The sequence below is a fragment of the Heptranchias perlo genome, chromosome 31 (genome assembly GCF_035084215.1).
Source record: "Heptranchias perlo isolate sHepPer1 chromosome 31, sHepPer1.hap1, whole genome shotgun sequence".
NCBI classification, from domain to species: domain Eukaryota; kingdom Metazoa; phylum Chordata; class Chondrichthyes; order Hexanchiformes; family Hexanchidae; genus Heptranchias; species Heptranchias perlo.
The window spans coordinates 844,909-857,457 of NC_090355.1; the positions used below are offsets into that span (position 1 = coordinate 844,909).

At 46.7% G+C, this 12,549-nt stretch overlaps 1 protein-coding gene across 1 annotated transcript in view; it reads left to right on the forward strand.

Annotated features, from left to right (window-relative positions):
• LOC137300321 (sodium-dependent phosphate transport protein 2C-like) overlaps positions 1–12,549 on the forward strand; it is a 45,680-nt gene that overhangs the window by 19,544 nt on the left and 13,587 nt on the right. Inside the window, exon 8 of the mRNA XM_067969406.1 lies at positions 9,634–9,751. Within this exon, the coding sequence (XP_067825507.1) occupies positions 9,634–9,751 (118 nt within the window). The remainder of the gene's footprint in view (positions 1–9,633; positions 9,752–12,549) is intronic.

Below are 12,549 nucleotides of genomic sequence, written 5' to 3' on the forward strand. Positions count from 1 at the left end.
TACTGTCCCTCTGCAGTGCAGCACTCCCTCAGTACTGACCCTCTGACAGTGCAGCACTCCCTCAGTACTGACCCTCTGACAGTGCAGCACTCCCTCAGTACTGACCCTCTGACAGTGCAGCACTCCCTCAGTACTGACCCTCTGACAGTGCAGCACTCCCTCAGTACTGTCCCTCTGACAGTGCAGCACTCCCTCAGTACTGCCCCTCTGCAGTGCAGCACTCCCTCAGTACTGACCCTCTGACAGTGCAGCACTCCCTCAGTACTGCCCCTCTGACAGTGCAGCACTCCCTCAGTACTGCCCCTCTGACAGTGCAGCACTCCCTCAGTACTGCCCCTCTGACAGTGCAGCACTCCCTCAGTACTGCCCCTCTGCAGTGCAGCACTCCCTCAGTACTGCCCCTCTGCAGTGCAGCACTCTCTGTACTGCCCCTCTGACAGTGCAGCACTCCCTCAGTACTGCCCCTCTGCAGTGCAGCACTCCCTCAGTACTGCCCCTCTGCAGTGCAGCACTCCCTCAGTACTGCCCCTCCGACAGTGCAGCACTCCCTCAGTACTGCCCCTCTGACAGTGCAGCACTCCCTCAGTACTGCCCCTCTGCAGTGCAGCACTCCCTCAGTACTGCCCCTCTGACAGTGCAGCACTCCCTCAGTACTGCCCCTCTGACAGTGCAGCACTCCCTCAGTACTGCCCCTCTGACAGTGCAGCACTCCCTCAGTACTGCCCCTCTGACAGTGCAGCACTCCCTCAGTACTGCCCCTCTGACAGTGCAGCACTCCCTCAGTACTGACCCTCTGCAGTGCAGCACTCCCTCAGTACTGCCCCTCTGCAGTGCAGCACTCTCTGTACTGCCCCTCTGACAGTGCAGCACTCCCTCAGTACTGCCCCTCTGCAGTGCAGCACTCCCTCAGTACTGCCCCTCTGCAGTGCAGCACTCCCTCAGTACTGCCCCTCCGACAGTGCAGCACTCCCTCAGTACTGCCCCTCTGACAGTGCAGCACTCCCTCAGTACTGCCCCTCTGCAGTGCAGCACTCCCTCAGTACTGCCCCTCTGACAGTGCAGCACTCCCTCAGTACTGCCCCTCTGACAGTGCAGCACTCCCTCAGTACTGCCCCTCTGACAGTGCAGCACTCCCTCAGTACTGCCCCTCTGACAGTGCAGCACTCCCTCAGTACTGCCCCTCTGACAGTGCAGCACTCCCTCTGTACTGCCCCTCTGACAGTGCAGCACTCCCTCAGTACTGCCCCTCTGCAGTGCAGCACTCTCTCTGCACTGCCCCTCTGACAGTGCAGCACTCCCTCAGTACTGCCCCTCTGACAGTGCAGCACTCCCTCAGTACTGCACTGACGTGTCAGCCGGATTATGTACCCATGTTCTGGTTTGAACCCATGACCTTCTGAAAATTTTCAGCTGATTGGAGAGAGCCAGCATGGATTTGTAAAGGGTAGGTCATACCTGACAAACCTGATTAAATTTTTTGAAGAGGTGACTAAAGTAGTGGTCAGGGGAATATGGATGTTGTTTGTCTGGACTTCCAGAAAGCATTCGATAAAGTCCCTCATAAGAGACTGTTAGCGAAAGTTGAAGCTCATGGAATTGAGGGCAAATTGTTGACCTGGTTAGGAAATTGGCTGAGCAGCAGGAGACAGAGAGTAGGGATAATGGGCAGGTACTCAAATTGGCAGGATGTGACTAGTGGTGTCCAACAGGGATCTGTGTTGGGTCCTCAATTATTCTCTGTATTTATTAATAACTTAGATGATGGGATAGAGAGCCACATATCCAAGTTTGCCGTTAAAAACAAAGATAGGCAGCACTGTAAACAGTGTAGATGGAAGCATAAAATTACAGAGAGATATTAATAGATTAAGTGACTGGGCAAAACTGTGGCAAATGGATTTCAATTTTTTTTTATTCGTTCACGGGATGTGGGCGTCGCTGGCAAGGCCGGCATTTATTGCCCATCCCTAATTGCCCTTGAGAAGGTGGTGGTGAGCCGTCTTCTTGAACCGCTGCAGTCCGTGTGGTGAAGGTTCTCCCACAGTGCTGTTAGGAAGGGAGTTCCAGGATTTTGACCCAGCGACAATGAAGGAACGGCGATATATTTCCAAGTCGGGATGGTGTGTGACTTGGAGGGGAACGTGCAGGTGGTGTTGTTCCCATGTGCCTTCTGCCCTTGTCCTTCTAGGTGGTAGAGGTCGCGGGTTTGGGAGGTGCTGTCGAAGAAGCCTTGGCGAGTTGCTGCAGTGCATCCTGTGGATGGTACACATTGCAGCCACAGTGCGCCGCTGGTGAAGGGAGTGAATGTTTAAGGTGGTGGATGGGGTGCCAATCAAGCGGGCTGCTTTGTCCTGGATGATGTTGAGCTTCTTGAGTGTTGTTGGAGCTGCACTCATCCAGGCAAGTGGAGAGTATTCCATCACACTCCTGACTTGTGCCTTGTAGATGGTGGAAAGGATTTGGGGAATCAGGAGGTGAGTCACTCGCCGCAGAATACCCAGCCTCTGACCTGCTCTTGTAGCCACAGTATTTATATGGCTGGTCCAGTTTAGTTTCTGGTCAATAGTGACCCCCAGGATGTTGATGGTGGGGGATTCGGCGATGGTAATGCTGTTGAATGTCATGAGGAGGTGGTTAGACTCTCTCTTGTTGGAGATGGTCATTGCCTGGCACTTGTCTGGTGCGAATGTTACTTGCCACTTATCAGCCCAAGCCTGGATGTTGTCCAGGTCTTGCTGCATGCGGGCTCGGACTGCTTCATTATCTGAGGGGTTGCGAATGGAACTGAACACTGTGCAGTCATCAGCGAACGTCCCCATTTCTGACCTTATGATGGAGGGAAGGTCATTGATGAAGCAGCTGAAGATGGTTGGGCCTAGGGCACTGCCCTGAGGAACTCCTGTCGCAATGTCCTGGGGCTGAAATGATTGGCCTCCAACAACCACTACCATCTTCCTTTGTGCTAGGTATGACTCCAGCCACTGGAGAGTTTTCCCCCTGATTCCCATTGACTTCAATTTTACTGGGGCTCCTTGGTGCCACACTTGGTCAAATGCTGCCTTGATGTCAAGGGCATTCACTCTCACCTCACCTCTGCTCACCTCAGCTCTTTTGTACATATTTGGACCAAGGCTGTAATGAGGTCTGGAGCCGAGTGGTCCTGGCGGAACCCAAACTGAGCATCAGTGAGCAGGTTATTGGTGAGTAAGTGCCGCTTGATAGCACTGTCGACGAGACCTTCCATCACTTTGCTGATGATTGAGAGTAGACTGTTGGGGCGGTAATTGGCCGGATTAGATTTGTCCTGCTTTTTGTGGACAGGACATACCTGGGCAATTTTCCACATTGTCAGGTAGATGCCAATGTTGTAGCTGTACTGGAACAGCTTGGCTAGAGGCGCAGCTCGTTCTGGAGCACAAGCCTTCAGCACTACAGCCGGGATGTTGTCGGGGCCCATAGCCTTTGTTGTATCCAGTGCACTCAGCCGTTTCTTGATATCACATGGAGTGAATCGAATTGGCTGAAGACTGTCTTCTGTGATGGTGGGGATATCGGGAGGAGGCCGAGATGGATCATCCACTCAGCACTTCTGGCTGAAGATGGTTGCAAATGCTTCAGCCTTGTCTTTTGCACTCACGTGCTGGACTCTGCCATCATTGAGGATGGGGATGTTTACAGAACCTCCTCCTCCCGTTAGTTGTTTAATTGTCCACCACCATTCACGACTGGATGTGGCAGGACTGCAGAGCTTTGATCTGATCCCTTGGTTGTGGAATCGCTTAGCTCTGTCCATAGCATGTTGCTTCCGCTGTTTAGCATGCATGTAGTCCTGAGTTGTAGCTTCACCAGGTTGGCACCTCATTTTTAGGTACGTCTGGTGCTACTCCTGGCTCTTCTACACTCCTCATTGAACCAGGGTTGATCCCCTGGCTTGTTGGTAATGGTAGAGTGAGGAATATGCCGGGCCATGAGGTTACAGATTGTGCTGGAATACAATTCTGCTGCTGCTGATTGCCCACAGCGCCTCATGGATGCCCAGTTTTGAGCTGCTAGATCTGTTCTGAATCTATCCCATTTAGCACGGTGGTTGTGCCACACAACACGTTGGATGGTGTCCTCGGTGTGAAGACGGGACTTCATCTCCACGAGGACTGTGCGGTGATCACTCCTACCAATACTGTCATGGACAGATGCATCTGCGACAGGTAGATTAGTGAAGATGAGGCCAAGTAGGTTTTTCCCTCGTGTTGGTTCGCTCACCACCTGCCGCAGGCCCAGTCTGGCAGCTATGTCCTTCAGGACTCGGCCAGCTCGGTCAGTAGTGGTGCTACCGAGCCACTCTTGGTGATGGACATTGAAGTCCCCCACCCAGAGTACATTCTGTGCCCTCGCTACCCTCAGTGCTTCCTCCAAGTGGTGCTCAAGATGGAGGAGGACTGATTCATCAGCTGAGGGAGGGTGGTAATCAGCAGGAGGTTTCCTTGCCCATGTTTGACCTGATGCCATGAGATTTTATGGGGTCCAGAGTCAATGTAGGCAAGTATGAGGTCATCCACTTTGGGCCTAAAAAGGATGGATCAGAGTTCTTTCTAATGGTGAAAAGCTCAAAACAGTGGCGGTCCAAAGAGACTTAGGGGTCCATGTACATAGATCAGTCAAATGTCAAGGACAGGTACAGAAAATAATCAAAAAGGCTATTGGAATGCTGGCCTTTATATCTAGAGGACCAGAATACAAAGGGGTAGATGTTATGCTACAGCTATACAAAGCCCTGGTTAGACCACACCTGGAGTACTGTGTTCAGTTCTGGGCACCGCACCTTAGGAAGGATATATTGGCCTTGGAGGGAGTGCAGCGTAGATTTACTGGAATGATACCCGGACTTCAAGGGTTCAATTACGAGGAGAGATGGAACACCTAGGGTTGTATTCCCTGGAATTTAGAAGATTAAGGGGTGATATGCTCCTCCTGCACTATGTGGGAAGTCATGGACACTACCAGTGTCCCTGGCGACCATGTGTGCAGGAAGTATGTCCAGCTGCAGCTACTGGCTAACCGTCTTTCGGAGTTGGAGCTGCGGGTGGATTCGCTGTGGAGCATCCGCGATGCTGAGACTATCGTGGATAGCACGTTCAGTGAGGTGGTCACACCGCAGGTAAAGAATACGCAGGCAGGAAGGAAATGGGTGACCGCCAGGCAGAGTAAAAGGACTAGGCAGGTAGAGCAGGAGTCCCCTGGGGCCATCTCCCTCTCAAACAGATATTCTGCTTTAGATACTGTTGGGGGAGATGGCTTATCAGGGGAAAGCAGCAAGAGCCAGGTTCGGGGCACCACGGGTGGCTCTGCTGCACAGGAGGGGAGGAAGAAGAGTGGCAGGGCTATAGTGATAGGGGATTCAATTGTAAGGGGAACAGATAGGCGTTTCTGCGGCCGCAAACGTGACTCCAGGATGGTATGTTGCCTCCCTGGTGCTAGGGTCAAGGATGTCACGGAGCGGCTGCAGGGCATTCTGGAGGGGGAGGGTGAACAGCCAGTAGTCGGGGTCCATATCAGTACCAACGACATAGGTAAAAAAAGGGATGGGGTCCTGCAAGGTGAATTTAAGGAGTTAGGAGATAAATTAAAAAGCAGGACTTCAAAGGTAGTGATCTCAGGATTACTACCGGTGCCACGTGCTAGTGAGTATAGGAACAGGAGAATAGACAGGATGAATGCGTGGCTGCAGGGATGGTGTAGGAGGGAGGGATTTAGATTCCTGGGACATTGGGACTGGTTCTGGGGAAGGTGGGACCTGTACAAGCGTGACTGGTTACACCCGAGCAGGACCGGGACCAATGTCCTCGCGGGGGTGTTTGCTAGTGCTGTTGGGGAAGGTTTAAACTACAGTGGCAGGGGGATGGGAACCTGAGCGGGGAGTCAGAAGGGAATAAAGTTGAGAGCAGCAAGAGAGGGGAAGACCCAGGGGAAATTTACAATACAAATAGCACAAACAGTTGTTCAAGAACAAGTGAAAGGGAAAAGCGTAGAGCAGCGGAAAGAAAGTGTACTTTAGGCACGACAGATAAAATGAAAACTAGAAGGTGCAAGGGGATTAACCCAGCATCAAAGCTGTGGCAGGGGGTTGGGAACCTGAGCAGGGAGACAGAGGAAAGCGTGTCAGGAAGGGACAGAAGGTATGGAGAAAAAGGTAAAGCGTTAAAAAAGGAAAAAGCAGGAACTAAGTGTCACAAAACATATTTGAAAGTTCTTTATCTGAATGCACGTAGCATTCGTAACAAAATGGACAAGTTAACGGCACAAATAACTACGTATGGCTATGATCTTGTGGCCATTACAGAAACATGGCTGCAGGGTGACAACGACTGGGAATTAAATATGCCAGGGTATTTAACAATCAGGAAGGACAGGCAGGAAGGAAGGGGAGGTGGGGTGGCAATGTTAATAAGGAAAGGAATCACTGTAATACAGAGAAAAGATATTGGGACAAAGGATCAGGATAATGAAACAGTTTGGGTAGAGATAAGGAATAATAAGGGGAAAAAAACACTAGTGGGCGTAGTATATAGGCCTCCTAATAGTTGCAACTCTGCTGGAAGAAGTATTAATCAGGAAATAGTCGGGGCGTGTAATAAGGGAACAGCTATAATTATGGGGGATTTTAACTATCATATTAACTGGACAAATCAAACTGGGCAGGGCAGCCTTGAGGAAGAGTTTATTGAGTGTATTAGGGATGGATTTCTTGAGCAGTATGTAACTGATCCTACAAGGGGGCAAGCAACCTTGGACCTGGTCCTGTGTAATGAGCCAGGATTAATTAATAATGTCTTAGTTAAGGATCCCCTTGGAATGAGTGACCATAACATGGTTACATTCCATATCCAATTTGAGGGTGAGAAGGTTGGTTCTCAAACAAGCGTACTGAGCTTGAATAAAGGAGACTATGATGGTATGAGAGCGGAATTGATTAAAGTGGACTGGGAAAATAGATTAAAGGGTAAGACGGTACATGAACAGTGGTGTTCATTTAAGGAGTTATTTTACAACTTTCAAAAAATATATATTCCACTGAGGAAAAAAGGGTGTAAAAGAAATGACAGCCATCCGTGGCTAAGTAAAGAAATTAAGGATAGTATCCGACTAAAAACAAGGACATATAAGGTAGCCAAACTTAGTGGGAGGATAGAAGATTGGGAAATCTTCAAAAGACAGCAAAAAGTAACTAAAGGATTGATTAAGAAAGGGAAGATAGATTATGAAAATAAATTAGCAAAAAATATAAAAACAGATAGCAAGAGTTTCTACAGTTATATAAAAAGAAAAAGGGTGGCTAAGGCAAACGTAGGTCCCTTAGAGGATGAGACCGGGAAATTAATGGTGGGAAATATGAAGATGGCAAAAATGCTGAACAAATATTTTGTTTCAGTCTTTACGGTAGAGGACACTAAGAATATCCCAACACTGGACAAACAGGGGGCTCTAGGGGGGAGGAGCTAAATACGATTAAAATCACTAAGGAATTGGTACTCAGTAAATTAATGGGACTCAAGGCGGATAAATCCCCTGGACCTGATGGCTTACATCCTAGGGTCTTGAGGGAAGTGGCAGTAGGGATTGTGGATGCTTTGGTAATAATTTTCCAGAATTCTCTGGACTCGGCAAAGGTCCCAGCAGATTGGAAAACTGCTAATGTAACACCCTTATTTAAAAAGGGTAGTAGGCAGAAGGCTGGAAATTATAGACCAGTTAGCCTAACATCTGTGGTGGGTAAAATTTTGGAGTCTATTATTAAGGAGACAGTAGCGGAACATTTGGATAAACATAAGTTAATAGGACAAAGTCAGCATGGCTTTACGAAGGGGAAGTCATGTCTGACAAATTTGCTTGAGTTCTTTGAGGACATAACGTACAGGGTGGATAAAGGGGAACCAGTGGACGTAGTGTATTTAGACTTCCAGAAGGCATTCGACAAGGTGCCACATAAAAAATTATTGCTCAAGATAAAGAATCGCTGGATTGGGGGTAATATTCTGGCATGGGTGGAGGATTGGTTATCTAACAGGAAGCAGAGAGTTGGGATAAATGGTACATTCTCGGACTGGCAACCAGTAGCCAGTGGTGTTCCGCAGGGGTCGGTGCTGGGTCCCCAACTCTTTACAATCTATATTAACGATTTGGAGGAGGGGACCAAGTGTAACATATCAAAGTTTGCAGATGATAGAAAGATGGGAAGGAAAGTAGAGAGTGAGGAGGACATAAAAAACCTACAAGGGGATATAGACAGGCTGGGTGAGTGGGCGGAGATTTGGCAGATGCAGTACAATATTGGAAAATGTGAGGTTATGCACTTTGGCAGGAAAAATCAGAGAGCAAGTTATTATCTTAATGGTGAGAAACTGGAAAGTACTGCAGTACAAAGGGATCTGGGGGTCCTAGTGCAAGAAAATCAAAAAGTTAGTATGCAGGTGCAGCAGGTGATCAAGAAGGCCAACGGAATGTTGGCTTTTATTGCTAGGGGGATAGAATATAAAAACAGGGAGGTATTGCTGCAGTTATATAAGGTATTGGTGAGACCGCACCTGGAATACTGCATACAGTTTTGGTCTCCATACTTAAGAAAAGACATACTTGCTCTTGAGGCAGTACAAAGAAGGTTCACTCAGTTAATCCCGGGGATGAGGGGGTGGACTTATGAGGAGAGGTTGAGTCGATTGGGACTCTACTCATTGGAGTTCAGAAGAATGAGAGGCGATCTTATTGAAACATATAAGATTGTGAAGGGGCTTGATCAGGTGGATGCGGTAAGGATGTTCCCAAGGATGGGTGAAACTAGAACGAGGGGGCATAATCTTAGAATAAGGGGCTGCTCCTTCAAAACTGAGATGAGGAGAAACTTCTTCACTCAGAGGGTAGTAGGTCTGTGGAATTTGCTGCCCCAGGAAGCTGTGGAAGCTACATCATTAAATAAATTTAAAACAGAAATAGACAGTTTCCTAGAAGTAAAGGGAATTAGGGGTTACGGGGAGCGGGCAGGAAATTGGACATGAATTTAGATTTGAGGTTAGGATCAGATCAGCCATGATCTTATTGAATGGCGGAGCAGGCTCGAAGGGCCGATTGGCCTTCTCCTGCTCCTATTTCTTATGTTCTTATGTATTGAAGTTTTCAAGATATTAAGGGGAACTGATAGGGTAGATAGAAAGACACTATTTCCGTTGGTTGGTGATTCTAGGACTTGGGGACAGAGCCTAAAGGTTAGAGCCAGGACTTTCAGGAGTGAAGTTCGGAAACACTTCTACACGCAAAGGGTGGTAGAAGTTTGGAACTCTCTTCCATAAATGCCAGTTGGTGCTAACTCAATTGTTAATTTTAAATCTGAGATTGATAGATTTTTGTTAACCAAAGGTATTAAGGAATATGGGGCTAAGGCGGGTATATGGAGTTAGGTTATAGATCAGCCATGATCTCATTGAATGGCGGAACAGGTTCGAGGGGCTCAATGGCCTCCTCCTGTTCCTGTGTACCTATGAATCAGAGACAAGAGTGATAGCCACTGGGCTACACTGACACATCACTGTTTAACTCACATCACTGCCCGTCGTGCTAGACTCACATCTTTCTGTTCATCGATAGGTTCTGAAAAATGTATCGGTGACAAATCTTACTGAGTGTGAGATTTTCCACTGCTTTCAAACAGGAAATGAGACAGTCGCATTGAAAAACACCACAGAGACCGAGCACCTTCAGCTGTGTAAGTGACAGACAGATCCTGCTTTGAGCATTTTCAGGAAATGTTTCTTATTGACCAGAAATATCAAGATTCTCAGGTTCAAAGATTGCCTTGTTAGGGAAATTATCACCATCCTGTTGGTGCTCAACTTATTTTTTTCAAAATGGGGCTCACAGTAGGGTAACAGTTCGAGAATGTATCACAACAGTATTACTCTACATAATAACACTGAGGGATCATAGAAATGTTACTATAGAAAGTGACAATGAGAGAGTCCATCACAGGAATGTAACTGTACAGAATAACATTCAGAAATTCATTGCATGTACAGAGTAACAATGAGGGAAACGTAGGACTATTACTATGAAACGTTACAATGAGGGAATCCATCACAGGACTCTAACTGTACAGAGTAAGAATTAAGAATTTGTCATAGGCTGTAACTGTACAGAGTAACAATAACGGAATCCATCACAGGAATGTATGTATACAGAGTAATAATGAGGGAATCCATCGCAAGACTGTAAGTGAACAATGAGGGAATCAATCACGGGACTGTAACTGTACAGAGTAACAATGAGGGAATCCATCATAGGACTGTAACTGTACAGAGTAACAATGAGGGAACCCACCAAAGGACTGTAACTGTACAGAGTAACAATGAGGGAACCCACCAAAGGACTGTAACTGTACAGAGTAACAATGAGGGAATCCATTACAGGACTGTAACAATACAGACTATCATAGAGGTAATCCATCATAGGACTGTGACAGTGCAAAGTAACAATGAGGGAATGCATCACAGAACTGTAACTGTACAAAGTAAGAATGAAGAATTTGTCATAGGGCTGTAACTGTACAAAGTAACAATCAGCAAATCTGTAACTGTGCAGAGTAACAGTGAGGTAATCCAGCATAGGACTGCAACTGTATAGCATAACAATGAGGATATCCATCACAGGCATTAACTGTACAAGTAACGATGAGGAAGCCATCACAGGACATTAAGTGTGCAGAGTAACAAGGAGGAATCCATCACAGGACTGTAATTGTAAAGAGTAACAATGAGGTAATCCATCATAGGACTGTAAGTATACAGAGTATCATTGAGTGAATCCATCACAGGACTGTAACTGCCCAATGTAATAATGAGGGAATCCATCACTGAACTGTAACTGTACAAAGTAACAATGAGGGACTCCATCACAGGATTGTAACTATAAAGAGTAACAATGACGTAAACCATCACAGAACTGTAACTGTATAGCATAAGAATGAGGGAATCCATCACAGGGCAATAACTGAGCAGAGTAACAATGAGGGAATCCATCAAAGGACTGTAACTTTACAGAGAAACACGGAGGGAATTCCATTGCAAGACTGTACGAAGTAACAATGAGAGATTCCAGGGACTGTAACAATACAGAGTATCATTGTGGGAATCCATCACAGGAATGGACAGTACAAAGTAACAATAAGGGAATCCAGCACAGTATTGTAACTATACAGAGTATCATTAATGGAATTCATCACAGGACTGTAACTGTACAAAGTAACAATGAGGAAATCCGTTGCAGGGCTGTAATTAAACAGAGTATAATTGAGGGAATTCCATCACAAGACTGTAACGAGTAACAATGAGTGATTCCATCACTGGACTATAACTGTTCAGATTAACATTGCGGAATACATCACAGGACTGTAAGTATACAGAGTAACAGTGAGGGAATCCATCACAGGATGGTAACTGTACTGAGTAACATTGCGGAATACATCACAGGACTAACTGTAGAAAGTAAGAATGAAAAATTCAACATACGACTGTAACTGTACAGAGTAACAATCAGCAAATCCTTCACAGGACTATAACTGTACTGAGTAACAGTGAGGTAATCCATAGCAGGACTGTAACTGTACTGAGTAACAGTGAGGTAATCCATAGCAGGACTGTAACTGCCCAATGTAGCAATGAGGGAATCCATCATGGGACAGTAACTATACTGTAAACTTGGAAGGGTAGTAAACAGTGAGGAGGATAGTGATAGACTTCAAGAGGACATAGACAGGCTGGTGGAATGGGCGGACACGTGGCAGATGAAATTTAACACAGAGAAGTGCGAAGTGATACATTTTGGCAGGAAGAACGAGGAGTGACAATATAAACTAAATGGTACAATTCTAAAGGGGGTGCAGGAACAGAGAGACCTGGGGGTGTATGTACACAAATCTTTGAAGGTGACAGGACAGGTTGAGAAAACGTTTGAAAAAAAGCATACGGGGTCATGGGCTTTATAAATAGAGGCATAGAGTACAAAAGTAAGGAAGTTATGATGAACCTTTATAAAACGCTGGTTCAGCCACAACAGGAGTATTGTGTCCAGTTCAGGGCACCGCACATCAGGAAGGATGTGAAGGCCTTAGAGAGGGTGCAGAGGAGATTTACTAGAATGGTTCCAGGGATGAGGGACTTCAGTTACATGGATAGACTGGAGAAGCTGGGGTTGTTCTCCCTAGAGCAGAGAAGGTTGAGAGGAGATTTGATAGAAGTGTTCAAAATCATGAAGGGTTTAGATAAAGTAAATAAAGAGAAATTGTTCCCATTGGCGGAACGGTCAAGAACCAGAGGCAAAAGAGCCAGAGGCGACACGAGGAAACATTTTTTTACGCAGCGAGTTTTTATGATCTGGAATGTGCTGCCTGAAAGGGTGGTAGAAGCAGATTCAATTGTGGCTTTCAAAAAGGAATTGGATAAATGCTTGAAGGGAAAAAATTTGCAAGGCTACGGGGAAAGAGAGGAGGAATGGGTCTATCTGGTTTGC